This window comes from Chelonoidis abingdonii, chromosome 19, assembly GCF_003597395.2.
Source record: "Chelonoidis abingdonii isolate Lonesome George chromosome 19, CheloAbing_2.0, whole genome shotgun sequence".
Classification (NCBI taxonomy): domain Eukaryota; kingdom Metazoa; phylum Chordata; order Testudines; family Testudinidae; genus Chelonoidis; species Chelonoidis abingdonii.
This window is the reverse complement of record NC_133787.1, coordinates 30,420,679-30,447,386: the sequence shown is the minus strand read 5'-3', so window position 1 is coordinate 30,447,386 and position 26,708 is coordinate 30,420,679. Positions and strand designations below refer to the sequence as shown.

General features: G+C 38.6%; 1 protein-coding gene across 8 annotated transcripts in view; it reads right to left on the bottom strand.

The window, feature by feature from the left end:
* WWOX (WW domain containing oxidoreductase) overlaps positions 1-26,708 on the bottom strand; it is a 660,294-nt gene that overhangs the window by 591,929 nt on the left and 41,657 nt on the right. For 7 of the 8 annotated variants that reach the window (XR_012657285.1, XM_032768123.2, XM_032768125.2 and 4 more), the window contains exon 5: positions 21,762-21,868. Coding sequence is in view for 7 of the 8 variants with exons in the window: in XM_032768123.2 (XP_032624014.1) it covers positions 21,762-21,868 (107 nt within the window). In the remaining variant the exon portion in view is untranslated. Of the gene's footprint in view, positions 1-695; positions 2,423-21,761; positions 21,869-26,708 lie in introns of those variants that run through there. The other variant, XM_075073777.1, reaches the window with a different exon arrangement.

The following is a 26,708-nucleotide window of genomic DNA, read 5'->3' as shown; positions in this document are numbered from 1 at the left end:
GTATGTTCTCTAAATCTGCAACACTGCAAAATTAAAAATAAATAAAGATATAATTTACAACTAAGCTATACTTACAATTAAAGTTAGTTTCAAGATTTATTTCATTCTATTTTTTTACTAGCTATAACACACAGTAAATGAGGTGCACCATGTTCTGCTTTGCAAACACCTAGATTATAAAATGTAATTACACAAATTAATTAGAAATGAATGCACATATTTATGCCTTTGTTTGCAACCATAACGTATTACATATGACAACATTAAGAAGCACCTCCTGAAAATAAAATCAAATATTGTATCATTTTTATAACATCAATTTTGTGGGGTTGCCTTTCATTTTACTAACTGCAATAACCATGAATATAACTTTCAATAAATATATTTTTTAACATTTAAAGTACGTATTAGAATATATAACTGAGGCCATTACATAAGCCCATTAACAAGGAAATGTGCTGATGAGCGACAGGTCACCTTTTAGAATCATTACTTGAGACAAGAACCTCAGATTAAATCAGAGTTCCCCATCCTCCATGCTTTAGAGGTGAAATGCATCCCCTGCACAGAGGGCCACGATGAGGCCTATCCATCAATTAAATTTCACTGATGTTCTATTTTGAGGGTTCAACTGTTTTGTGTAGGCTTTGTGCTGGTCCCCTGCATAGTGGAAATTCCATCACAGGTAAGAAAAATTTCTTTTGGTAGCAAGCAACCTACAGAATAAACTGTACAATTCTGAGCAAACAAGAATTGTGCATATACAGAGTTTAGGCTGGGCTTTAGGGTATACTGTCCTGGCAAAGCTCTCCTAGTGAGGATGGATCTCATAACAGCAAACTTGCACTTTTGCTAGTACACCTTATTCCTGGCCTAAGATTATAAACTCTTAGGGGCCGAGACCATCTTTGTTTGTATAGTGCCTAGCACAATAGAGGTGGGACCTCTAAGCACTTAATATTAAGTGACTCTGCCTGACAGCACTTATCAAAATAAACAATGCTTGACACCTTTTTAAAGGGCCAAATGCTGTTCCCATTAAAGTCAATGACAGCTTTACCATAGATTTCAATGGGACCATGACATGGCACTCAGGGAGTGCCGAAGGCTATAAGGCCAGGTTTACTCCACAGACTTTTGCTGGTATAACTATGTCGGTCAGGAGGGTGAGGAGTACGATCTTTGACCAACACAGCAGTGCCACCAAAAACCCCTAGTGTAGCTACATTTATACTGGCAAATCTATGCTTTAAACTGATATCGCTTTTTTTCACTCAGAGGGGACTGAAATAAGCTAAACTGGCAAAAGTGGGTTTGTTGATATAAACTGCACCCCATAGGAGTGCTTTGCTGATATAACTATACTGCCAAAGTGCTTCTAGCATAGACACGGCCTAAGAGGATGTCCCTGCTGCGGAAGTAACCCAGCCCTGTTCTACAGTTGAAACTTAGATTGACATACCTTGAGTGCTCAGAGGTATGAAAAATCCACAGCCCTGGGCACTAGACCTAATCTGGTCTAGATTGATGGAAAAATACTTCCATTGATCTAGCTGCCATCAGTCAGGGAGGTGGAGTTCCTACAGAGATGGAAAAACCATTGCTGTATGCTGGATTCCTATGAGGTTATGCTGGCATAGCTACCTGCACCATAGCTATGCCGCTATTAATGCCTGTAGTGTAGACATGGCCCCAGGCTCTTACTCAGGTGTTGCACCTCATCTCCCTCCCATCCACACACCATACTTCTGATCCAAGTTTAGTGGTGTTTTCAGACTGGGCTAATTCACCCATCCTGCAGTATAGACTAACATCCAGGTGTTGCTTTCACATGGGGCGATAATCCACCCGTTTTGCAGTGAGGACACAGGTTACTATACCCAAGTATTGACAGTCCTCCAATTCCTTCCCACAATTCCTGTGTGCCCAAGAAAGACAAAAATTCTCCCATAATTAACTGGGAAACAATCTTAGCAACACAAAGAATCATAGGATGTGCCTCCAGAAGTCCTAATGACATACACAGGTGAGTGCAGCACCACTGAGGACCCAGTAATATGATGGTTGCTTTGCAGTGCTGCTGCTCACACCCAGGCTAGGTGAAACTAGGGAGCCAGACCCAGGTGCTAATCACAGTTAACTCTGCACTGAACACATACCCTAAAAAGTCATTGAGTGGAATTCACTCCATGCTGTACAATACTGTACCATTGACTTTGTTCCAATTAAATCCTCTAAAAACCAAGCCTGGAGATAAAGGGGTTCAGCTTCTTGTGCTGACCCTCACCACTCTGTGAATTTTACCTAATGTGAATACCAAAGTCAAGTCTGAATGGGGAGCTGCTGGAACACAATACTGTTCATGTGGAGTCATCTGCTCTTCTGGTGTCAAGCCATATCCTGGGTGGCTACAGAAGTCCCACTATGATACAGAGAAAGAAAAAAAATCTGACAATTTCCTCAAATAACTTTTCTAATGTGAAGCAAACCTTCCCACAGATGCGGCAAACAACACCCCGCAGTCTAGACACACATCTTCTCCTAAAATACAATTTAAATAGACCTGACAAACAAAGGTGGGGGGACACTTATATAAGAGTATTATTACCCTCATTTTATACGTGTTGGAACCTAGGCACAAAGAAATTAAGTGACTTTCCCAAGGTCAAGCAAGAAGCCTGTGGCAGAGCTGGGAGATTAAACTCAAATCTCAACCCCTTAACCACAAGGCAATCCTTCCATTCCAGGAATTTAATATTTTTATGTAATGATCAAAGTTTAATTTTAAAATTTATCCTGTATCTCAGTGATCTCAAATGAAATAAGGAAAAGAAAAACTATGAACAAGCTCAGCATACTATAACTTATTTTTACCACCTCTTTATAAAGTTATATATTGAGTAATAAAGCTGCTCCTGCAAAATGATGCACTGAGAATCTTTACCAGGACTAAATTAATAGAGGCTTAGTGCAAAGACTGCAACATTTGGATTGTATTTTCAATCTAGCTTTCCCTCTTCAAATAAAGTATTGCTGAAGGAACAAGAGTTGCCATGTAGAAAACACCAAAGTAAATGTTTACCTTTTAATTGTAAGGTTAGTATTATAAGCAATCCATTCTGGTTCAGAATGCTCACCTTGCATGTCACAAGTAAAATGAGAATGAATTTTTAACAACATGAATTGCATTCAGAAATAATGTTTTCCCCAATAGCTCAGTCAGAAATGCACATACACGAAGTGCTTCCCTCCAGCACAAAAAACAGAAAAGAGCAGGAGCACCATAAAGATTTTTCAATTACCTCATTTCATAATGAATGGACAGTTATACATTGGACAATCCCCCTCAACGCAGTTCATATAAAGCCAGACCTAATAACAATGCCAGATTTTCCAAAACAAGCATGCAAAAGTGCACACATTATTTTGCAAGTGCCAGACTTGCATGAATGCATGGAGGTTTGTATACGCGCAAGATGGGATCGGTGCATACCTTACTTGGACATCCAAGTTAAGCATATGCATGTGTGTGCAGCTATATACTAAAAATCTGGCCCCTTAAAGACAAATCTTTCTTCATGCTTAACAGATCTAGGGCCTGATCCAAAGCCCATTGAAGTAAAAGGAAGGACACTGATCGATTTCAGTGGGCTTTGGATCAGACCCTAACTAAAATAATGTGGCACTATGCAGAAAAACATAATACACCACTCAGATACACCTCTTCCTTACAGCCACTTGTGCAGTGGACTTACAGAGCAACACGTGCATTCTGTCATGATAATATCACTAAGTGCCATAAAGAAACCATTCTGCATGCCAAACACTAAACCAAGGGGGTAGTCAATAGGTGGACCGTAGGCCAAATCTTGCCCACCAGACATTTTAAAAAGATTTTGGGGTCTGTTAATTTACTTATCATTACTGTTATTTTTGCTGGAGTCTGGACCTTGCCCAAGACATTTGGATCTTGATGAAAAATAACTGACTACCCCTGCCTTAACACATTGAATTAAGTGAGAAGCTATTATTAAGGAGAGGATACCATTAATCATCATTAATCAATATTTGGGCCTAAAACCCACAACCAAGTTGGGCCTCATTGTGCTACGTACTGCATAAACACTTACCAAATGACAGTCCTACCATGTGCTGCCAACAAAAGATTATCAAGTAAGGAGAAGCATTCCTTTCAGCTAACAATAGGGATTGTGAAATGAGAGAATGGAGACAAAGGTGACAGGCTCTTAGAAGGCCTGAGCAGGTAAAATACTGTAGTACTTCCCATGGTGGAGAGAGGAGATAAAATGATGGCAAACTGATTACAAACTTAGTGAAGTTGCACAGTGCTTCAACTCCACAGTAATAGAAATAGCTTAGAGAGACTGACAAAGCTAACAATGCCCTCTAGGCAGACATTTTGTGTAACATTTCTACCACTCTTTATATTTTGGTTATGCCTCCTTCTTGAATAGCGTTCCTCTGGACGTTTTAGGTCATTTATGTTTACGCTGGTCAGCAACCATACAACATGGAGCTTCGATCTTTGATTACAAGCTAAGGAAGATCAAGAAGCCCGTTAGTTGTTGGATGAGTGCCCCAAATCAAGCCCTGGGTGCCATAAGAAGTAATGCTGGTGATGCATTAGGCATAGGTCACACTCTTTCCTCTTTCAGTGCTGAAATATTGCTCCAGGATGGTACAGTGTTTCTGTCAGTTGTGGAGGAGTATTTAAACTCCTGTGATTAGAGCAGAACTGATACAAAGTCACTGGAGGAGAAAAACATTAAGTAGGATTTTTTAATTTTTAAAAGACAGCCATACTGTTTTTAATAGCACCAGATGTACACAATGGTGTATACAGAGATGTACACAATGGTATTTTAAAGACAAGTAGAACAAGATCCATTATCAGAAAAGTTTACTGGCTATCTGAAGGGGCTCTTCTACCACACTGGTGGGTCTGAATAAAAGTCTAAAGAGAAGAGGACCCATTTGCATGAACCCTGTGGGATTTGTCCATAGCCCTGCTTCTAACTCCTAAAACACAGAAGAGAGTCACCTCTTGCATCGTTTTCTTTTTTTCAAATTAAATTTTTTGATGTTAAAATGATTGAAGGTCCATGACATATTCATAAAACAATAGAAAGGGAAAAGGGGAAAAAAGGAGAGACAGCCTAAAAGATACCGGTACTTTATCAAAAAGTTTGTTTTGCAGTTTCCAGCTCACAACTATATTTTGCTAATGTAACCCACACACCTCCTGGGTGTGCTGTTCTGTTCCATCTAGTGGCCACTTAGACCAGACTAAGGGTACGTCTACACTGCACGATTATTTCGAATTAGCTTAAACCAATATTACAAAACAGATCTAATAAAATCGGTTTAGCGCGTCCACAGTGGGATCCCGAAATCGATTGTTTGCGTCCATGGTCCAAAGCTACCATCGATTTCAGGAGCGGTGCACTGTGGGTAGCTGTTCCTCAGCTATCCCATAGTTCCCACTTCCGTGTTGAGAGCACAGTGCCTGATGGGGCAGAAAACACTGCCCCGGGTGGTGCTGGGTACAGCCTCACCCCTCCCTTTGTGAAGGCAGCAGACAACCCTTTGGCGCCTTTTTCGCGGAGTGCATTGAGCAAACGCCATAGCACAGCAATCATTCCCTTTTTTTTTTCACGTGGTGGTGGGGGGAAATAAACTGAGGAGCTGTTCCCTGAACCACGCCAGACACTGTGTTTGAACCTACAGACATTGGGAGCTCAGCCAAGAATGCAAATAATTTTCAGAGACTGCTGTGGACTGTGGGATAGCTGGAGTCCTCAGTACCCCCTCCCTCCCTTCATGAGCGTCCATTTGAGTCTCTGGCTTCCCGTTACGCTTGTCACGCAGCGCTGTGTATCCTGGAGTTTTTTATTCAAACGCTTTGGCATTTCGTGTTCTGTAACGGAGCTGGATACAACAGATTTGTCTCCCCATACAGCGATCAGACCTAGTATCTCCCGTACGGTCTATGCTGGAGCTCTTTTTCGATTTCAGACTGCATCGCCAGCCGTGCTGATCAGAGCTCCACGCTGGGCAAGCAGGAAATGTAATTCAAAAGTTCGCGGGGCTTTTCCTGTTTACCTGCCCGCTGCATCCGAGTTCAGATTGCTGTCCAGAGCGGTCAGTGCTGCACTCTGGGATGCCGCCCGGAGGCCAATAACGTCGATTTCCGTCCACACGAACCCTAATCCGAGTTATCACTATCGAATTTAGCGCTACTCCTCTCGTTTGGGAGGAGTTCCGAAATCGATTTAAGGAGCCGTTTAACTCGATATTAATGACGACGTCGTGTGAATGGATACAGCGTTAAATCGGTATATCGGCCATTAAACCGATTTAAAGTCGCAGTGTAGACCTGGCCTAACACGGTTACCCCTCTGATACTTGACACTTAGAGAGAGAGTTAAAATGAGTCTGTTCTACAGCCTTAGTTAACAGCCAGTTGGCTTTTAGCTCATGCAGTAGATGCTCATGCACTGAGCGCCACAGATCCCCGCTTTGATCCTGCCTGCCAGTGACTGGGGACTGTCGGCATTACATAAAAAACCCAAAATGTTTGTCAGCATAAGTGTGCAAAGGACAGTGAACAGTCTATTTTCACTGTGTGAATATACTGCTTTACTGGTACCCTGTCACACATTCCATCCTATTCACTCACAATATGAAATAAGCTAGCAAATTTGTCAGTTTGGGAATTAATTATATGAAAACCTATGAAGTCTTCATAGATGCTAGTTTTGGCAGAGTTTTATAAAAGAAAACAAAAAAATCAGTTTGGTGATAAAGCGACCCACTGGATTTCACCACAACTTTCATCAAAAGTTATCACAGTATTAAATCATTAGCAACAAACTCTGCAGCCTGCTGGTTTTAAAATGCAGACAGAGAAATTCAATGCAGAAGCAAAACAGGGCCAATAATATAATTACAGCACTATGCCTGTGTAGTCTAAGTTAATGTTATTATTTGACATTGCAAGGCTATGCTATTCCCCATGAGTCTCAATGGAGACAAGATTCACTCTAATTGGTTCCAAAGCACAACCTACCAACAACAATCTTTCCTCAGGACCAGTAATGTTAATTTCCACACGACTGTAAATAGTGTTTGCAAACAATACAAACATGGTAATAGGAGGCTAGGTGGGTAATTAATGTGGTTACAAAGCAGCTTATTTGCATTTTTATTTAAAACTCCCTTCTTTAAAAAGCAGCTCAGATTTCTTTTTGCAAATGGAGCCTTGGTTAAGGAGTAGAGCAGTAATTACTCTCTTTAGGGGTTCTTTTATATGTCCTTTAGGGAATTAGAATGAAAAGATAAGCAGAATTATAAAGGGAATCATGTAAAATATAAAATGTACTATAAACACTTAGTAGTGTATTTACCATAAGCTAAGCTTGCCTTTTTCATTAATGGAATATATTACAAGCTCACATCACAATCAGAGTAATTGTGGGGATGATGAAAAATTTACAATCAAGCCAGTTTAACTTATTTTCAAAACTTAGTTCTACAAGTGTAATGAGAGTAGACATGGGGTATATACAAACGGGGGTTTTCCATACCAACAACGTACACTGTGGGAAAAGTAATTAGACAATAGGGGTTTATGGAAAGAAAGGTTCAGATAAATAGGATTCTGCTGTATTCTGTGGATCTCTAAAACATCAATATGAAGGTTATCTACACATATCTGTAAGCGAGGCTATATGAATACAGATAGGCCAAGATTTAAAAGCAGATGTCTAAAGTTAGGCCTAATTCTCAGAAGTGCAGAACAGCCAGCTGCTCCCATTAGTTTTAACTGACACACTGATGGTCTGATTTTTTCAAAAAAGTGCTAATCAATTTACTCGGGAGCCTAAACATGAATTTAGAAGCCCAGCTTTAGGCACCTATTTTTTGAAAGCTTGGTGAAAACTAGTCATGGCTCAGTGATTTGCTGGCAATATTCTCTCATGTTACGTTTTGCCAGTATCCTGGATGCTGAAAGTTGGTTGTTTATTTTTGTAATGAAGAACACTGACATTGTGTCAAGAAGAACAGTGTTTTAGTAAAATCATGAACCAAATATCCCACTCCTGCAAAAGTAATGTGTATAAAACATGGAAGAGAGGCACTCCAGATATTTCTTAAAATTACATTTCAGACATGTGTGAGATGTGCACTGAGATGGTAGATGAGTGGGAAGACGACTTCAGTTGATTTGGTTCCAGTGTACATTATGATAGCAGGTTAAAAAATTATATTACACTATTATATGAAAAGTTGTATTTTACACTAATTAAATACAACATTAACTTCATAGACAGGTGACAGCACTTTTGTTTTCATTAGCTGGCAATAAGATTATGACTAGAGCAGTTAGATGTTGACATATAGTGTAGAGTAACCTAGAAATCCAAAATTACAGCAGGAGACCAAGGCAGAATTTACTATTCTGGACTATCCCTTAGACAAGATGTTACCAAGGTGAATCTCCTTCTCTTGTTACCCTTCTAACTTCCTTCTGTGCACTGCATATGAAAAGCCCAGAATGCAATGGGATATTTTTGCTGACCTTGGCAGAAAGACACCAGGTGGAACAAAATTGTTGGATACCCCTTCACAATTAAGAGGGATGCTGACCCTTTCAGGGAAATAACACTTTCTGATCCTGACTAGATAATGCCTCCATCAGGACACAAAACAGGCTGGTGCCTTCGTAAGTCAGCAGGGCTTTGTGAAATTCAAACTGACAGGATGCTGTCCAAGACAGCCAATCTACATTTTGGAAAGGAGTGCTCGTATATTCCTTTCAGAACGAAGCCCCTGCTTTCTTTCACCTATATTTCCCTGAGGTCAAGCATGGATGAAGTAGGCATAAGGCAGATATGCCAAGAACTCACCCTTCTTTTCATGAGACTACTTAGAGTACACTTGGTGCTGGGGTACATTTGGTTCAGAACTAGCAGCCCCTACTGTTGAGACCATCAGACCCTCATTTCTTCCACAAGGACTGTTGCAACCACCCCAGTCAAATCTCCCTACCCATCATTTCTGCCCCTTTTACTAATCCAGTCAACCTACCCCACCCACAACTATTTTCCTTTGCCACCATTTTGATCAATTCTTCCTCTCTGCTAAAACCTTTCCAACACACTTTTTGTTTCTTTCCACACGACACTCCTCATTCTCACCTTCGGTGTTCTTCCCTGTGCTTCCCCTTCCTTTTTATCTTCCGCAACCCAAATCTTCCCACCTTATGAAGGGCTCTCTGCTTCAACCACTCACCTCACCAGCCATTTTGAATCCTATTTCTTATGCAAGTGCACCAAGCCACTTCAAATTCTTCAAAGCCCCTTTAATGGTCTTCTTTCAGCTTGCCAGCCACTGCTAAACCATTTCTGCAGCAATCTCTGGTAAGTTTTGACAAAAAGCTTTGAAACTACAAGAAACTAAACTAAAAAATGCAGATCCCATTTCTTTAATTACATTTCTTCTCCTAAACCTTTTGTTTACCGAATAAGGGCCAAATACTGATAACATTTAACACTAAGCGCAGTGCTTGCTACCATGAACAGTGCAACTGAAGTCAGTCGTGATAGGAAGCACTACATTTGGCAGTACGTGCTTGTAGCATCTAGAACAGTGGCTCTCAAACTGGAGCCACCGCTTGTGTAGGTTTGTTTACCTGCCGGGTCTGCAAGTTTGACCAATTGCAGCTCCCACTGGTCGCAGTTCGCTGCTCCAGGCCAATGGGAGCTGCAGAAATCTTAAATCAAAAATATATATTATTGGCTGTAGGTAGATTGTATAAAAAGGGCATTGGTGGAAAGGTAGCTGACTAGATATTTTCTACCGATACTTTCAAATACATAAAAACAGCGATTAACTTTTAAGAAATATTTTTGTTTTTACTAATTCATTTAGCATACACACTCTTTGGAATTACAGTTCTTTATCAACTGAAGAAGAATCAAAACACTTTCAAGTTCTCAGAACTGTGGCAAGAAATTCAAGTGAACAAACAGTAAGATGTTATATTAATTAAACATTTGGAATGCATCCATAATGTTTAATGAAAATAGAAGCCATATGAGGCCTTAAATGACTGGAAAATGCCTACCAAATCCTTTAAAGCCTCCTGCACCCACCAATAGTGACTAGAAGTCTGCTTTATAGTTCATAAATGTTATTCTTGTAAAATATCAATGTATTTGGATAATAAAACTACATTTTTACTACAATAATGGTACAAGGCTAACTGCACATGTAGACAAAGGTCTGAAATAGTTCAGCTGTAGTCAGTAGATTGATTCTGTATAAATGATATCCACTATTCAATGTTGGGCATCTTTCTAAATGCAAGGGCCTTAGCACATCTGCTGTATAATTCAGACTCTGTTTTACAGTGGTTTCATTACCAACCATAAAAACTGTAACAGTGGAACTGTATAAACAAACTGAATAGTGTTTTTACTGTAAAACATGAATGTAATCTAAATATTTGTCTTTCCCTTCTCTCAGCATCTGTAATGAGAGCAGCAAATTCATGCCATATGTTTATAGTGCAAGAAAAAATAGATCTCAACAATTCATCCATGTGGATGCTGGTGAAGCTGTTTAATGTTTTTAATTCATCCATTTGCTTTTACATATAAATTTCTTGCAAATCATGACAAAAAAAACCCTCTTGCTATTGTCAGTTACTAAATTTGTTGCTGTTAAAAAGGTGTGTTCCTGACAAGAAGAATGCAGAGATGTTACCACTGCAGAAATCTATCAAGACCAGTTGCTATGACAGGCTGAGAAATATCAGCATGGGTAGCTGAATTACCAATATATATATATATATATTGTAATATATATTACAATTTAGAATCCTATAGCCTATCAATTACTTCAGAAGTTCAAAAGCTGCAGCTAATTTGCTCCTCCATTAGCAGGCTGTGTTACAGTATATTTGAGCCTTACTTTTTCTTAGAGCTGCAGACACATTTGAATACTATTCAAAGTCTTGGGTATCACAGTATAACAAGTTATTTACAAGCTGTACTTGGAAAATGGCTTTACTAGCGGCCCCAGCAACCACACCCTCTGTGTCCCTCAACATTGGAAAGGTCAGTGATACTAATATAGATGCTACTAGGAACTGGACTGAGGATCAATTCATTTCACACAGCTCGCAGCCTGCTCTCAGATGGTTATGATATTTGATTACTACAAACCTCAGCCAGAACTGCATTAGTAACATCAGTTCTCATCTAACTCACATTAAAATCAACTGAAAGATTTTAACTTAAAGGAGAGTAGGATCAGGCCTTTAAAAAGTAAAAAGCTTATGTCCCGTTAGTTATCCTATCCCTTTTCCCTATCTTTATCTGCAGTCTTCAGCTTGTTTACCAGATTTAGAGCACTGAAGAAACAAGCCTTCCCCACACTGAGTTTACTCTGCAGTAAAGTATCTTGAAATACCTATACCTGTTTTTTGAACATTTTACTTTTTGAGAGTGTTTATTCATTATAAAATTTACCAGAAGATACATAACAGAAGTGCCATTCGGTGCCATTTTGTGGAACCCAACAGTTACTGATTCCTACCTGTGCTTTCAGAAGCAGTCTATTTCATATCCTTTAGGACTTTTCATGACTGACCTCTATAGCTCACTGCTAATCAGCCGCAAGGAGCCCTTTCTCCATTGAGCATGTCAGTGGACTTAGAGCATTTTTAGTGGATTGTTCCTAATAAGGCATCCTATACATGGGACTATGGTGAAGAAAATAACTATATAGGTTTTGTGGCATTCTTGAGGTAAAACAGAAGCTCAGTGACTTAGCACATAATGGGTAGCAAGAGTTTTATCTTCTAGATCAAGATTAACATCCACAGGGGTCAAGATGCTGAAGGCTACATATGAGTTTTTGCTTGATAGAGGTAACATTTCTTTTCAATGAACATATTCAATACACAGAACCAAAATCAACATTTGAGGCTAACTGGCAGAATAGTCCCTTCTCCTTGAAAAACTAGGCTAACGTATAGATTGCATGAAAAGTGCTGCTTGCATTCCTCTCAAATGGGACACATACACAAAGCATGGGCATACAGCTTGCTTCCTGTCTTCCTATATTTCTGTTAGGTAACAGTTGGAGATCCAAACCTGAAAGATCAGGTTTTAATTTCAATCACAATAATTTAATCAGCAAGTGTCTATCAATCAGTCATTCTTTATAGGAGTTACCCTCAGGTGGACAATACTTTGAGAAAAGAGTGGAGGCAAGTGTCAAACTTATTTTGCTGTTCTGAGTTAGATGTTTTCTGTACTCTTGTTACATCTATACCTTGTAATCATCTCCATGTAACAGAAATTTAAGTTTGCCAATAATTTGATCTTTATTTGAAGTAACTGTCATCTTAATATTGAAAAAACTATAAAAGAAACATTTCTTTAGACTTTTTGTTAAGAAAAAAATATACGTTCAATTTATTTTTAATATTGACTTAAAAGACTGTAATCTGATAGGAATATATACATGTAAGTTTCTCAACGCAAAAAGCTGTATGATATTTTATTCATCCATATTTTGAAGAATTTTCTTGAGAATATAGTTAACATCTGGAGCTATGTAGCTCTGTCCAACTGTTATGCTTATACTCGGTAAGAAAAATGCATCAATAATACAATATAAAAAGCTCCCTAACTCCTCTTTCTGGAGCATAGATTTCAATGTTCATCAGAGCAACTATGTGTACTAACAGCACTGTAGTGTTTTTCATTAAGCCTTAAAGTCAATTAAGCTGCGAATTGGAACAATCATTCCTCCTTTGTAAAGTATTGATATTCTTTCTTGGCTGCTTTAGAGCCTTTCCACTGCTCAAGGCGAAATTTGTTTGACAATTTATGATTAAAATTAATTATAGCTCTAAAATTCCAATTTCCTTTCTTCTGAGTAAGAAATTATCAAACTCAGTTTTAAACTGATATTGAGCTTTATCATGCATGCGCAACTTCCATTTTCAAGACATCTACTGTAAAGCAACATGTCTCTCTCTGGTTTGATTCCTTTGTATCTCAGTCCGTACCGACATACTCCACTACTATCTCCTCACATGTGTGTGGGTTTTGGGGTTTGGGGTTTTTTTTGTTTGTTTTGTTTTTTTCCATCTTATGGTTTTTAAAAAAAGAAAAGCTACAATGGCCACACTTGAAAAGTTGTTGCTTTAGGTATATAGATAAGGCAATTATTTCTGTATTTGCAGTATTATGTAATCTTCACTATACTATAGGAAGTAAGTAAAATACCACAAATACAACATTAAATGTTATGCAGTTACCTAATGTAGCTGACAAGTTTTCAAATGTGATCATTGCAGAGCTGGTATCAAACTCTCTGTTAAGGGGCTTATTCCTTTACCCTTTCACATCCCTGGTCCAGCTCCTGTCTCTAAAGGTGATCTGTTAACTCTGCTTCTGACTTTAAACCCTGTTGTGCCAAATTGTCTTTAACCAGCCTAATTAATTTACAACACTGCAGCAGCCCTTGCCGAAACAACACCAAACTTGAAAGATTACTGGCAGCTTCCCATACTGCTGCCCTTACTTCAAACCTTTCACAAGTGGACTGAAGTGCTTCCTTTCCCTGGAAGACATTCAGTCCCAATGGGCAGGGACCTTCTTTCACTACCCATATACCCAAAGTCCAAAGGCGCAAACAATTTAATGTTTATTGGGGTAAACTGCCAGCAAGCATAACATTAGTGTCCCCCTTCCTAACTTGGACACCACAGAGCCTTGCCTGTGTCCCTGTTTCTGTTCCCATCCCCTGTTCCCATTTCCCCCTTTAGCAAAACAATGTCAGTTACCCCATCCCCATCCTCGGTCCCCCTTACTTCCTAACTGACTGCAGACTATATAGTAAAATTTCAGTTTTGCTTAGCTATACCATAACCAATCATTTTACTGAAATTTAACTAACGAATCCTAATATTGTAACATAGTTATTTAACCAATTAGATCCCATCACCTTCATTGGTTTACACCCAACAAAATTAATTATACAGCAAACAAAAACAATTACAGAACCAAAGAAAGAGTAGAGAGACAAACAATAGGAAAGTGAAGACTATAGTAATAGAACAATACAAAAATAAGGATTTTGCATCCCAGCTATTAATAAATAAGTTCTTGCCAGACAAAATGCTATCAAACTAAGTTTCCTTTTACATCTTTTAGGCTCTTCTCTTTCTCTGAAAGTGATAGGAATACAATCCTGTTCTGATATTCCTAACAGCCCAACAGCACCTTATTTCAATGTAACTAGTTTGAAATGTAAGAATGTAACCATACATTTCCCAGTTTATGACTGGCCTCTGCCGCTTAGCTAAAAAACCAGGCCTCAAAACTGTCTCAGTAAAAAAAGGTCATTACACAGACAGACAGTAATTTTTTAATTCTCTTTTATACCTCTATAACTAGCTAAGTGTTAAAAATACACCTAAATTCTTAAAGTATAAGCCTTTGCAGACAGGCCTGAATATCTATATCCTAACAAGTCTCCACAAAATAGCATTTTGGATATAAATAGCAGAAAATTTGTGGTTTTCTACATCTTCAACAATCAGCCAAGTCATCCCCTGTGGTTTTTTTAATTTACAGTGCATGCAACTATGCAACTGCTGATCTGACAAGCCTTGTTTTCCTGGATATCATTAGTTTTATCCTCAAGTCCTTTAGGTTAAGTTTTTTTCAGTCCACATGGCTTTTTTTTTTTTTTTTAAAGCTTACTTTTATGTAAGAATTGCAACATTCACTGAAAAGAGATAATCTAAAATTGATTTTTGTGTAACAATAACTGATTCTTTTGTAGTAACAAAGCTAACACCAACAAAAAAAGATAGCACTCTACTGATACTAATGGAACCTACATTTTATGGTACTATTGACGATGATCTCATAAATCAAACACACCAGAAGGTCAAGGGCATTACTCAGGTTGTTCTCAAGTTCATTTAAGCATACTGTACTTCATAACTGACTTTTTTGAATTCTATATTATAATAGGTCTTCACATATTTTTAAACAAGAATTATATTTTTCCCACAAAATGTTTAGATATGTAATACATAATACAAGAGAATCAAAACTGTAAACAAATATATTTGTTTCTTTAATCATGTTCTGGGTAGTTAGAACATTCCTGATTACTTTAAAATAAGCAAAATACTTCTCAGGTTCATTAGAAGTGGTAAGTGCTCAGTAACTCTTAGTATTTGGCACTACATTAACAGAATGTAAAAGCTGCAAAGGGAAGTACTCAAAGTAAGAATCGTGAACCTTAAGGAAGAACGCACAGCCTTAACTCTGCCCAGTTATCCATTCATATTAAAAAAACATAAGAATGGCCATACTACGTCAGATGAATGGTCCATCTAGCCCAGAATCCTGTCTTCTGACAGTGGATGATACCAGATGCATCAGAAGGAATGAAGAGAACAGGGCAATTATTTAGTGATCCATCCCCTGTCGTCCAGTCCCAGCATCTGGAAGTCAGAGGCGGATGGACACTGAGAGCATGGTGTTGCGCCTCTGATCATCTTGGCTAATAGCTATTGATGAACCTATCCTCCATGAATTTATCTATTTCTTTTTTAACTCAGTTATAGTTTTGGCCTTTAAAGCATCCTCTGACTATGAGTTCCACAGGTTGACTGAGTTGTGTGATACAAATCTTTAATCACATTATTTCTCAAACATTTTTCTAAAACCTTAGATAGGACAAAAACACTTGTAACAGATTTGCTACTCTTTTAAACACACTAAGTTTGTTGCCATAATTGTACATTTGTGACTTTTATATGGGTATTATAAGCAGTAGTATAAATTTCTAAAATTATCACACATGCAGTATTTCCAACAAAAAAATAAGATAAAATTATTGAAAATATTCATAGACAATTTCACAGAGAAATAACAGATTTCCATTAATAATATGAATTTTTTAAAAGCTGTTTTATCTACTTCATGGGAGAATTTAGGGAATGCAGAATTTATGTTTGTACAATGCAGATTAATGACTCAGTCCAGCAAAGCATTATGCATATGAGTAAATTTACTCACGTTGATAGCACCGCTGACTTCAATGGGGCTACTCTCAAGAGCAAAGTTACTAAAGTGAGCTAAACTATGTAGGATTGCACCTTAAGGTGTTATATTTCCAAATATAGTTCTACATTCTCAAGTTCAGCTGAAGTGAACCAAGTCCCCTTGATCATATAGCTTCCCCTAAAACTACCAAGTCAAAGGTCGTGGCCACTTAAAAGCTTTCCTTTCCAGCAGAGTACAGCATTTCCTGCCCTATAGGGGGAATTCCACTGAACAACATTAAGTCATGTTTTCTTTAACAAGATATTTTGTTCAGGAAAGTGGAATGTTCAGGTTAACAAGCTTCCATACTCCCATATAAGAAAAATGTATATAAAAATGTATTACAAAATAAATATCAGTATCAATATTGTAATATTAGTATTAATCTAACATGCATAAGTATTACAAATATATTTCTCCCTTTTTATTTACAATAACTGTGTTGTCTCTTCCCCCACAATTCTGCTCAAGATTGCTTACAATTTTATGTAAATTTTAAGCACCTTGTAATTCACCAGCTAATTCTCTCCTGGTTACACACTCCAAGTAATTAAAGTTCAGTAATAACTTATTCTTTCTGCTCCAGCACCTGCATTTCATTTGTTTATTTTCCCAGAGTCATAAATCTGAGCGACTGTCAAAATGCCACAATATTAGTGCAATAATCAAAGTTAATTAGTGCCTCTCAATAAACAACAACAAAGCCATTACAAAGATGCACTGAAGGTTCTCCAGCTACCCAGTTTACAGATGAGATTGTATTCTGAACAATTAGAATTTGAGAACTGTTAATAAATAAATGTAGTGTTTTTTTAAGTAATTTGAACCAAGACAGTAATCTTCATTCAATTACCAATTCATTAACTTTCAGTGAGGTAATATAGGTACTTACACAAGCAGTCTGGTACTCTTGTCTGAACAAAGTACTAAAAACAATTGTTTGCTTTCACTGAATTTTGATAACTTCTGGAAAAGTACTTTTTAAATTAAATGTGCAAAGCAGATTATATGTAAGAGGCACTCACCATTATTTCATGTTATTTCACTCTTCTGTTGAAATAGTTTAATTACATTTACTTATGGACATTTAGAAAGAGACTAAAATCAATTCAAATGAGGGTCTACTCAAAAATCCAGCTATGTTGGAAGGTAATCTAAAGCCAAATTTAAAAGTAACACAAACACAGTCTTCTATGGGCCCTTTAGATATTCCACTGGTGGTACTGCAACAAAGAAAACAGGCAGCTTCCATTTCAGTTAGGAACTATGGAAAAAACAAACCTTAAAATACAGTATTTGGAACTCACAGGCCCAAGAGTGATAAGGCTTTAATCCAAAATACCTTCAAGAAATTGGGCTCCAGAAATGATTCTTCTTATGTGGCATCTCCATTACAGGAGGTTTGCAATCACAGTAGCACATTCTGTATGACCCTCCACTAAACTCTTCTGGATGAATAGTCCTTTTGATTCATCCAGCATAGCACATCATCCATCAACTTTCCCTTCCAGTGCCCGTAAACATGCATCACCTGCTGAAGCCCTTAAAATGTGCCCTACAAATCAAATCTCTCTTTTCATAAGATTTCCGACTAGCGTTCCGAGTTCCAATAATCTCCAATACTTTTTCATCACGTCTCTATCAATGATATTTTTCAATTTCTTCTACAATATCATAATTTCAGAAGAATTGTCGTTTCTTTATTATTGATTGTTTGAATGCCCATGTTTCACAGCTGTAATTTAACACAGACCAAATGCAAGGTTTTAAGAGTCGGAATTTAATCTTCAGATTTATGTCTCTTCTCCTCAGGTGTTTATTCTTCCAGAATGTCTCTTTCACTGTTGCTATTCTGGTGCTGACTTCAATATCTGATCTTCCATCTTCTGTATCGATGCTTCCTAAGTAGCAATAACGTCTCACTTGCTGCATGACTATGTTATGCAATATCATCTTGCATGTCTTCCTAGGATCCTTGCATGCCACCATAGTTTTTACTTGTGCACATATGACCTTACATAGACAATATTCTTTATATATGCACATGACAATCTCCACTAACTGCACAGACTTTCTTCTGAATCAGCTAACAGTGCTGTGTTATTTGCATAGCAAATATTATTCCATTTTCCATTCATCTTAATACCTTCTTCTACTTAAATTTCATCTAAACTTGATAAAAGTGTTGAATAAAGTCAGTGACATTATACAAACCTAACCTCATCTCTTGATCCCTACTAGATTTTCATTTTAGTTTCCCATTATAATCGTCTTTTGATTCCAGTATAAATTGTTTTATTACTCAGTTTGTATCCATCAGTCCCTACAGACCTTAATATATTGAGTAATTTGTATGAGTAGAATGACTTCCCAAATAAAAAGAAATACTTAACAAGTATACTGTTTTCCCCATTTCGATTGATCTTTCTAATATGAGCTTCAAGTTCATAATGGCATTTAGTGTGCCCTTTCCACCTTTTAAAACATACTGTTCGCTTATTTCCTTATCAATTTTTCCTTCTATTCAGCTCACAATAGTATCTTAGAGGCATGCGATATTAGACTGACTGTTCTGTTGTCTTTACAATCCATAGAGTTGTTCTTTTTGAGGATTTGGATATACAGAGAGGTTGCAATGTCTTTTGGCAATTCTGCTGTCTCAAACATATTCTTCATTCCTCTGACAGGGCTTACAAACTTTCATTCCCTATGCTTTTAAACAATTCAGCCAGTATTCCATCACAACATAGTGCTTTTCCCTTCACGGTCTTTTTATTGCTGCCATGATTCCTTCATCCATTATTGGCAGGTTTACCTGATACATCTCTAGTTGAGCTTTTCAGGAATATTTCACCATATAGTTCCTTGACACATTCTCATCTCTCGCTCTTGTCTTTAAGGTTTGTCAAATATTGTCCATTTTTGCAACATCCAAGGACACCTGGAGAGAGGTTCGGGCTAAAAACTGACCCTCCTTAATGTTAGCCTGGAAGTGTTCTCTATTGAATATCTTCAATGGGAGGATAAAGGATGCAAAACTTGTTGTAATTCAGTAGTCATACTTGCCCACAATCACCTGATCAATATCAGATCACAAACTGAGGGTTGCAAAAGAGTTAGGCCTTCCATCCAAAACAGTCTAACCTTTTCTAGTCCTTGTCATAAAAGGAAGAGACCTGGAAAAATGCTGTCCACCACCAGGGAATTTGTGGGGATAGGAAAACAAAAATTCTAAGTCTTGGGGGGGGGAGGGGGGGGACAACATAATATTCCTTATTTGCCCATTTACAAGTTGGCAGGATGGGAACAGGAGTGCACCACACAGTTTTTGCTGGATCCAGGAGCACTTAATTAATGGGCAGTCCAATCTAAGTGCGCGTTGCCAACCGCAAAACATCCAAGAAATTGTGATGTAAGTCTTTAACCTCCTCAAAAGGTATGTGGAGGGTGTCCACCACCCTCTTCATAAGGTCCTGGAACTGATTACAATTACCAGACATCTACAGTGGTGAAGGCATGACTGCTTGGCCCAGAGATGAAGACAAAATAGGAGTTTGAGGGGTAGCCTCTTCATCCATCCCCTAGCCTTCTTTTCCTCAAAAGGGTCTCCTGAAGTTGGAAGAAGACCGTGTGATCATCGTTTCCTGGTGCAGTGGATCCAGAGGTCTGGCAAATTGCTGTTGATACATCATCCAAGAATCACAGTATAGCAACTGGGGAGGTCCATACGGGAAAGAGGGAGATACCCATGACTGACCCCACAATCCCTGATGTGGTTGAAGGTCTTTGTCAAAGTACGTGTTTCTGTAATTATGTGGAGGGGATAAGGAGGAGAGTGACTGAACGTCTCTTTCATCCTCCTCAATGTTCTCTGATGGAGGGGCCCCAGTAGAAACAGGTGGAGAATCCTGCGGTACTGTGAAACACTGGTAAATCAGAGACTGGAGTCTCAGTACTGAGAGTTGTTCAGTACCCATAAGCAGTGGAGACTCCAGCTCACCTAACACTGACAAGTCTCTGAAGTAATCGAATGCCTGCGGTACCAGTGGGTCTGTACCGACACAGCAGCTGACTTGGGTGGTATCATTGGTTTGGAGTGTGTAGGTGCCAGGTCCAAAGGTGTGTGCTTTGATTTCGTCAGTACCAATGGAGCCGACTGAGAAGGCACCATTGGTAAGTCTGAAATAGACTGTGCCAATTTGGAGGCAGATGGTACTAGGGCCCCGCTGGTGTGGTGTTTTTCTAGAGTGCTTCGGGATCTCCCTGCTCCGTCAGTACCAGAGGAAGAGACTTTTGCCTCCATGGTACCAAGTTGAGAAGCAAAGGCCACTGATATTATAGACCTAGCACGAGATTGGAATTCTTGGGAGCTGACTCCTTATGGTGGGAGACTGAGCTCCTCTTCTTAGGAGTCTTCCCTAGTCCTCCAAGATCTTCATCTTCTTAGGCTAGAGACTTTAGCTGAAGTCAAAGGGGGCACTGGATCTGTCTGAAGACAGATGTATGTGAGGGTCTCCTGACTGGACTCAGAAACAGGTTGAAGAGAGCACTCCATCAGCAGCAGCTTCAGTTTGGTCTCCTGATTCTTCTAAGCTCTAGATTTTAACGCCAGGCAAAAAAGTTACACTTTTGGGAGATATGGGACTCTTCCAAGCAATGGATACACTTAGAGTGACTGTTGCTGATTGAGATAGCCTCCCGACATGAAAGACAGTGTTTGAAAACCAGTGAGTGAGCCATGTCCAGCCAGGCCAAATAAGCTCCCCCAAAAAAATGAGAGAGAAAAAAAGGAAGAGATGACAAACTTCTCACAACTATCTAACTAATTCTAGACTAACAACAATACTTACTAGAAACACTAAACAATTTAAACAACAACTACAAAACATGCTGAGGCATGCATGAAGTGGATACACTAGAACTCTGTCTCAGGCCCAGGCATTAAAGGAGGAATGGAAGGCAGTTTACTTGCATAGCCTTATGTACCCTCTAAGCACTTCACGAGGTTGTATAGGCCAAATGGACAATGCTAACAGAAAATCTCCAATCAAGGGCTCAAGAGGCACACGTACACCTGAAGTGGACCATCCACAGGAACAGTACTCAAAGAAGAATAAGTATTTATGAGACAAAAATGATTTCCTTGAAACACCGTATAGGCAGAATTTTATGAAACTCTCAAAGTAATAGTGACTAGGGTAGCAAGGGCATTACACTGACAATTTCAGGAATAATAAAGCACACATTTAGATGCTTACAAAATTCTCTTTTTTCTGTCATCAGTGGCATGTGCCTGATTAGTCCTTTTGAATTTTTTAGTATTAAAGTAACCTTCCAAGCATAGTATGACGACGCTTAAAATTAACTGTACATACACATTATAAAATGGCACAGCTCCTTTGTTCCGTCTATAAACACATTTAAGTACTGAAGTGATTATTGCAGTACAAAGAAAGCTGTTTTCTTGAATTCTGATAAGTGACAAACAACATTTATTAAATGGCGTACACTTCACAAAACAACCTCATAATTGCATATTGTTTTGAAGATGGTAGAATTTGCTAAGCGTTGAAAAAATGTGTTTCCCCTTACCCATTCCTCTAGGATGCGTTGCACAGCTTCATTGGCTCTTGACATATTTCTGCAGGCAAGAATGACATAGGCACCATGGAGTGCAAGAGACTTTGCAGTTTCAAATCCTATGATAAAATAAAAATTAAAAAAAAAATTCCAATCAGAGAAAGATGAGTCTAGCAAGAGGTATAAACTCATGTTTCAAGGGAGATGCAGACAGGAACTTAGGAATTTCTTTAATATGCATCTCCACTGTTCTAGTTACTTGAGCCTATGTTTGTAAGGGCACACATGAAAAAGGTGATGGACACTTGAGTGTACTTGAGCTGTGCCCAGCAAATGCCTAGCATGCACATGGAAGTCAAGTCTACATACAGGTAAATGCCCGCAAGACTTTAGGATCACAAAACTTAGGTGCATGCAAAACTCCACATGTGCTCTTACAAGTATAGCACCTTAACTCCTCTGCCTCAGTTTCTTCATTTGTAAAATGAGGATAATTACTATTATTTATTTGTATTACCATAGTACCTAGAAGCCCCACTTCTTACTTTACAGAGTTATGAAGATTTAGCACTTAGGGTGAAATCAAGGCCCTACTGATTTCAATAGGAGCTTTGCCACTGACTTCAGTGGAGCTAGGATTTCATCCTTAAAGCCCACAATACATGAAGAATTGCAGTAGTGCTATATAAGTGCTATCGGTGATCATAACTCAGACCAGATTCTCTCTTCAAAACTGAGATCATAAACTCATCTGAAATTATGGAGTTCTTTCCTACCCACAATTAACAGAAGAGCTGAGTTTTGTTGTTTCTTTAAAATGCTGCATCAAGCCTTGAATGGAAGCATATGTTGCTATGTTTGCCAAGTCAGCACAGAAAGGCATGAGGAGAGGGGCCCAGGTGTGCCTATAGGCTTGGATGGATTTAACACATCTGGAGCTTGCCTGTGATTGACCGATATGAGGGCCACTTATGGCAGGATTGGACGTCCAATGCACACAGTGTGGAGAAATAAAGATGCTAGCCAGTGGAAGATACCTGCTTCCCTTGCTGATCTTTCCTACCCACTCCCCTTTTATTTGTTTAGGGCCTGTATCAAGACACTGGTACATAGCCTCAAGTTGCTGTTAATTGCCATGGCTTATTACAGTTAACTGAAATGGGCCTATGCCAGTTTACACCATCTGAGAACCTGCCCTTGCGAGTGCAGAGTGCCTAATTTACAATGCACAGGGCTGGGTCAATAACTAGGGTTCCACCTGGGGCAAGTTGGTTTGTGTTTGTGGGGCATTCACTGGGTGTTCTATTGCTATGGAGCACTGTAACAATGAAAGAGAAATTTCCATCTAACTGAAAGATGCAACTCACCATAACAGCACTTAATGAGTTCCAATTAGAAAAGCTTAAAACTAGAACATGAAGAATCAAATCGTAATGCCCAATAATTTGAGTATGAACATATTAGAAAATCACAGAGAAAGGGAGGCTATTTGTTCCTGCTTGATGTAGCTTAAAGCATAGTCATGTTTTCCTTTTAAAAGTTGTTTACCAGGGAAAAGTATTAAATTATGCTGCCTCCACTCCCAAAAATGCCCTGGGGCAAAAAAAAATTCAGTTACAACATAGGGTATAACAGATTATAGAAACAACAAAGACCAGAAAAAAATGTATACCATTCTCTGCAATTACATACTTATGGTATTTAAGCCCAAGCAATTTTCCTGCATCTCTTTTCAAAGCATTCATTGTACTAAGCAACTTTAATTACCTGGGAAATTCATTGTATGTGCACGAATGTACCTTCAGTACATGCAGAGGATATTTCCCCTGTTCCTAATTCCATTTTGAGCACATACAGCAGGGTAATTTTAAAATGTAACAAACGTGGCACGTGTTGTATTGTAACATTGTTAGCTAGCCATATGTTAGTTGTTTTACAAAAAAGTACTAATTTTAATAGCTCTACATATTGCTAAAATCTGGTTTGAACCCTTGAGAATCATGTTCTTTTGTATTGTAATACTAGCAATGTGGAGCTGACCACCAGTTTAATTAGCTAAATGTAGCTGCGCTTAGCCAAGTCTACCCTGCCATATTTTGTGCAAAATAATCAACTCCACACCTCTCATTTTCAGTTAATAACTTGTTTCTTATTATAAAAAATATGAAATGTCTGACAAAGTTTAAAATTGAAATAATAAAGTTACATGTTACAATTTAGCTAATTTTACCCTGCACACACAAACATAACAATCAATGGTAAACTATCTTAAACCAAAAAAAAAAAAAAAAAAATTCAGGATTTAGGCAAAAGTGGAGAAATATTGCACCTTTAAATCACCCATAAAAAAAATCTACTTTTAAAAAAGCACAATACAAGGAAACAATCTTGATTCTTAGTAACTGAGAAGTTTTTCAGGGTGAACTAGAGAGTGTACAGAGGTAGAAAAGAAGGATAATCCACTGTTTAGGGGCCAAGCCTGGGACTCTGGAGACCTGGATTTGATTCCTTGCTCTGCCACAGATTTTTTATATGATCTTGGCCAAGTCACTTCGTCTCTCTGAGGCTCAGTTCCTCTTCTGTAAAATGGAGATAAGTGCACTTCTCTACCCCACATGGGTGTTGAGGATAAGTACATGTTAAAGATTGTGAAGCATGCAGATACTATAATAGGGGTCACTTAAATAAGATAGGTGGAGAAAAGGATGGTTAGCAAGCATACCTCTGAAGTCATAATCCAACTATCCAACAATGTGTTACCTAAAAGCCTAGAGCACCAGAAAGAAAGGAAGGTGGTGGTGGCCAGGTGCTACCTCCACAATCACTAGTATGTAACAATGGTGCCAGCAGAAGTAGGGAGAGGAAGAGAGGACAGAACAATTGTGGCTCCCCCAGTACTATCTTCCAGCCATTTATGTACATGCCAGATTTCAGCTCAGGGAATAGGTGAAATCCTGACTCCACTGACATCTATGGGCATTTTGCCATTGACTTTAATGGGATTTCACCCAATGTTTATAGAATAAATATGAACCCTGAAGATAGCTTGTTTTGATAATCAAGGACCATCTCTGCAATCTAGTCATTGAACCACCAAAGCCCATCCTGTGCTACACACCAGCATCGCACCCTCAGAAACAGCCAGGGACAAGATGCAGAATCCAGAAGGCTGGCCTAAGGATGGGGTAAGGAGAAGAACTAAGGGTGGGAAGCAGAAAATGACAGATGCAGGAGAGCAAGAGCTGGGGGTGGAGGAAGTAGTGGAAAAAGCAGGACCCAAGTGTGGTGAAAGTAAGGGAGCAGGAGCAAGATATGCAGAAGAACTGAAGCAGCATGGGGGTGGGCAAGAGAGGGCTGCGTGCGTGGATGGGGCTTCAGCACTGGTCCTAGGGATATACCAGATAAGTGATATAGATGTGTGTTGCAAAGGTGGTAGACTATGGCGTTTGTCTGGGGGCTGGCAGAGCTTGGAGAGTGGTGGGAACAAGCAGATGTATTAATACAAGAAAAGCATGTGGCCATCAGGAAGACAAAGAGGCAATATTTCAATAACCATCGTCCTCTTTAATGAGGAAACAGTACCCTCTAGCCATTTCCTCAGAATCCCTTTGGGGGAGGGACCAGCTGTGAATGCAACTCTCACATGTAGGGTACACATCTGAATCAGGTCTAGGAAATTAAGGGAGATCAAAACAAGCTAGGTAAATTAGCAATGCAATGAAGTTGGCAAATGAAATTTATTGATAAATAGAAAGTAATACACATTGGATGGAGAAATCTAACCTATTGATACAGCTAATTTAGAATGCTGTATGGTGTATTACTTCAAGAAAGGGATCTGGGTGTCACTGTAGACAGCTCAATGAAAACTTCTGCTCAGTGCGCAGGTAAAGCCAGAGATTTATATAGAAGATATTACAAAATTCTCCAAATCAACAATGTGGCCTTCGCTAAAATACTGTGCACTGTACTGGTCTCCCCATCTCAAAAAGGATATTGCAGAACTAAAAGGGGATCGAGAATGATCACAGCCCTGGTTAAAAACTCTCACATAAAGAGCTTTTGAAAAGTTTGGGATTGTTTACTTTAGAAGGATGATGAATCAGCAGCCATGATAAAAGTATATAAAATAATGACTGGTATAGAAACTTACATTCTACCTGTCATGTAACACAAGAACAAGGGGACAGTCTATTAAATTAATAGGTAGCAAATTCAAACCTGGTAAAAAGGTACAACTTTTTCAAACAAAATGTATTTAGTACTCCTGGGGGAATTCTGTGCCAAAAAATAAAAATTTTGCACACAATATTTTAAAATTCTGCAAAATCATGCATATTTTGTTTGTCAGAGTAACACAACATAATCACACCAATTTCTATTATTTTGGTAATATTTTGGTCTAATCCAGTCTGGGAATTCCATATTGAATTTATTAACAGCAAAACCACTGGAGTTTGGCAACAAAATGTGCTTTTGGACTCAAATGTTACAAGTTAATTTTCAGCCTAGAGTAAATACAAACCCTGGACAGTAATTGTAATGGCGGTGCTGACAACTAAAAGACTTGAACGTTATAAAAGAAAAAAAAGTTCCGCCTAGCCCATTATATAAAAATTGCATTACAATGTTGATTACATATCAGTAACTTAAGGGTAAACTATTAAAGGATGTTTCAATTATATCCAAAACAAGCATCACAAATCCAGGAAATTCAGAGGTAAGTTTACATATAAGAGAAATCTAAAGCACCTTAAAGTATGGAAATGCACAGCTAAGGGACCTGAACATCTTAACTCTGCCCCTGCAGCAACACTCTGGGAAGGGATGTTTCTTTAAAACTCAATTTCAAACTCAGGACTCCCAATACCATTAGCATCAATTATAATTAAATGGTTATTTTGAAAAGTTTGAACCTGCTAGGGTAATTTTTTGCAAGAGACACAATGGGGTATACCC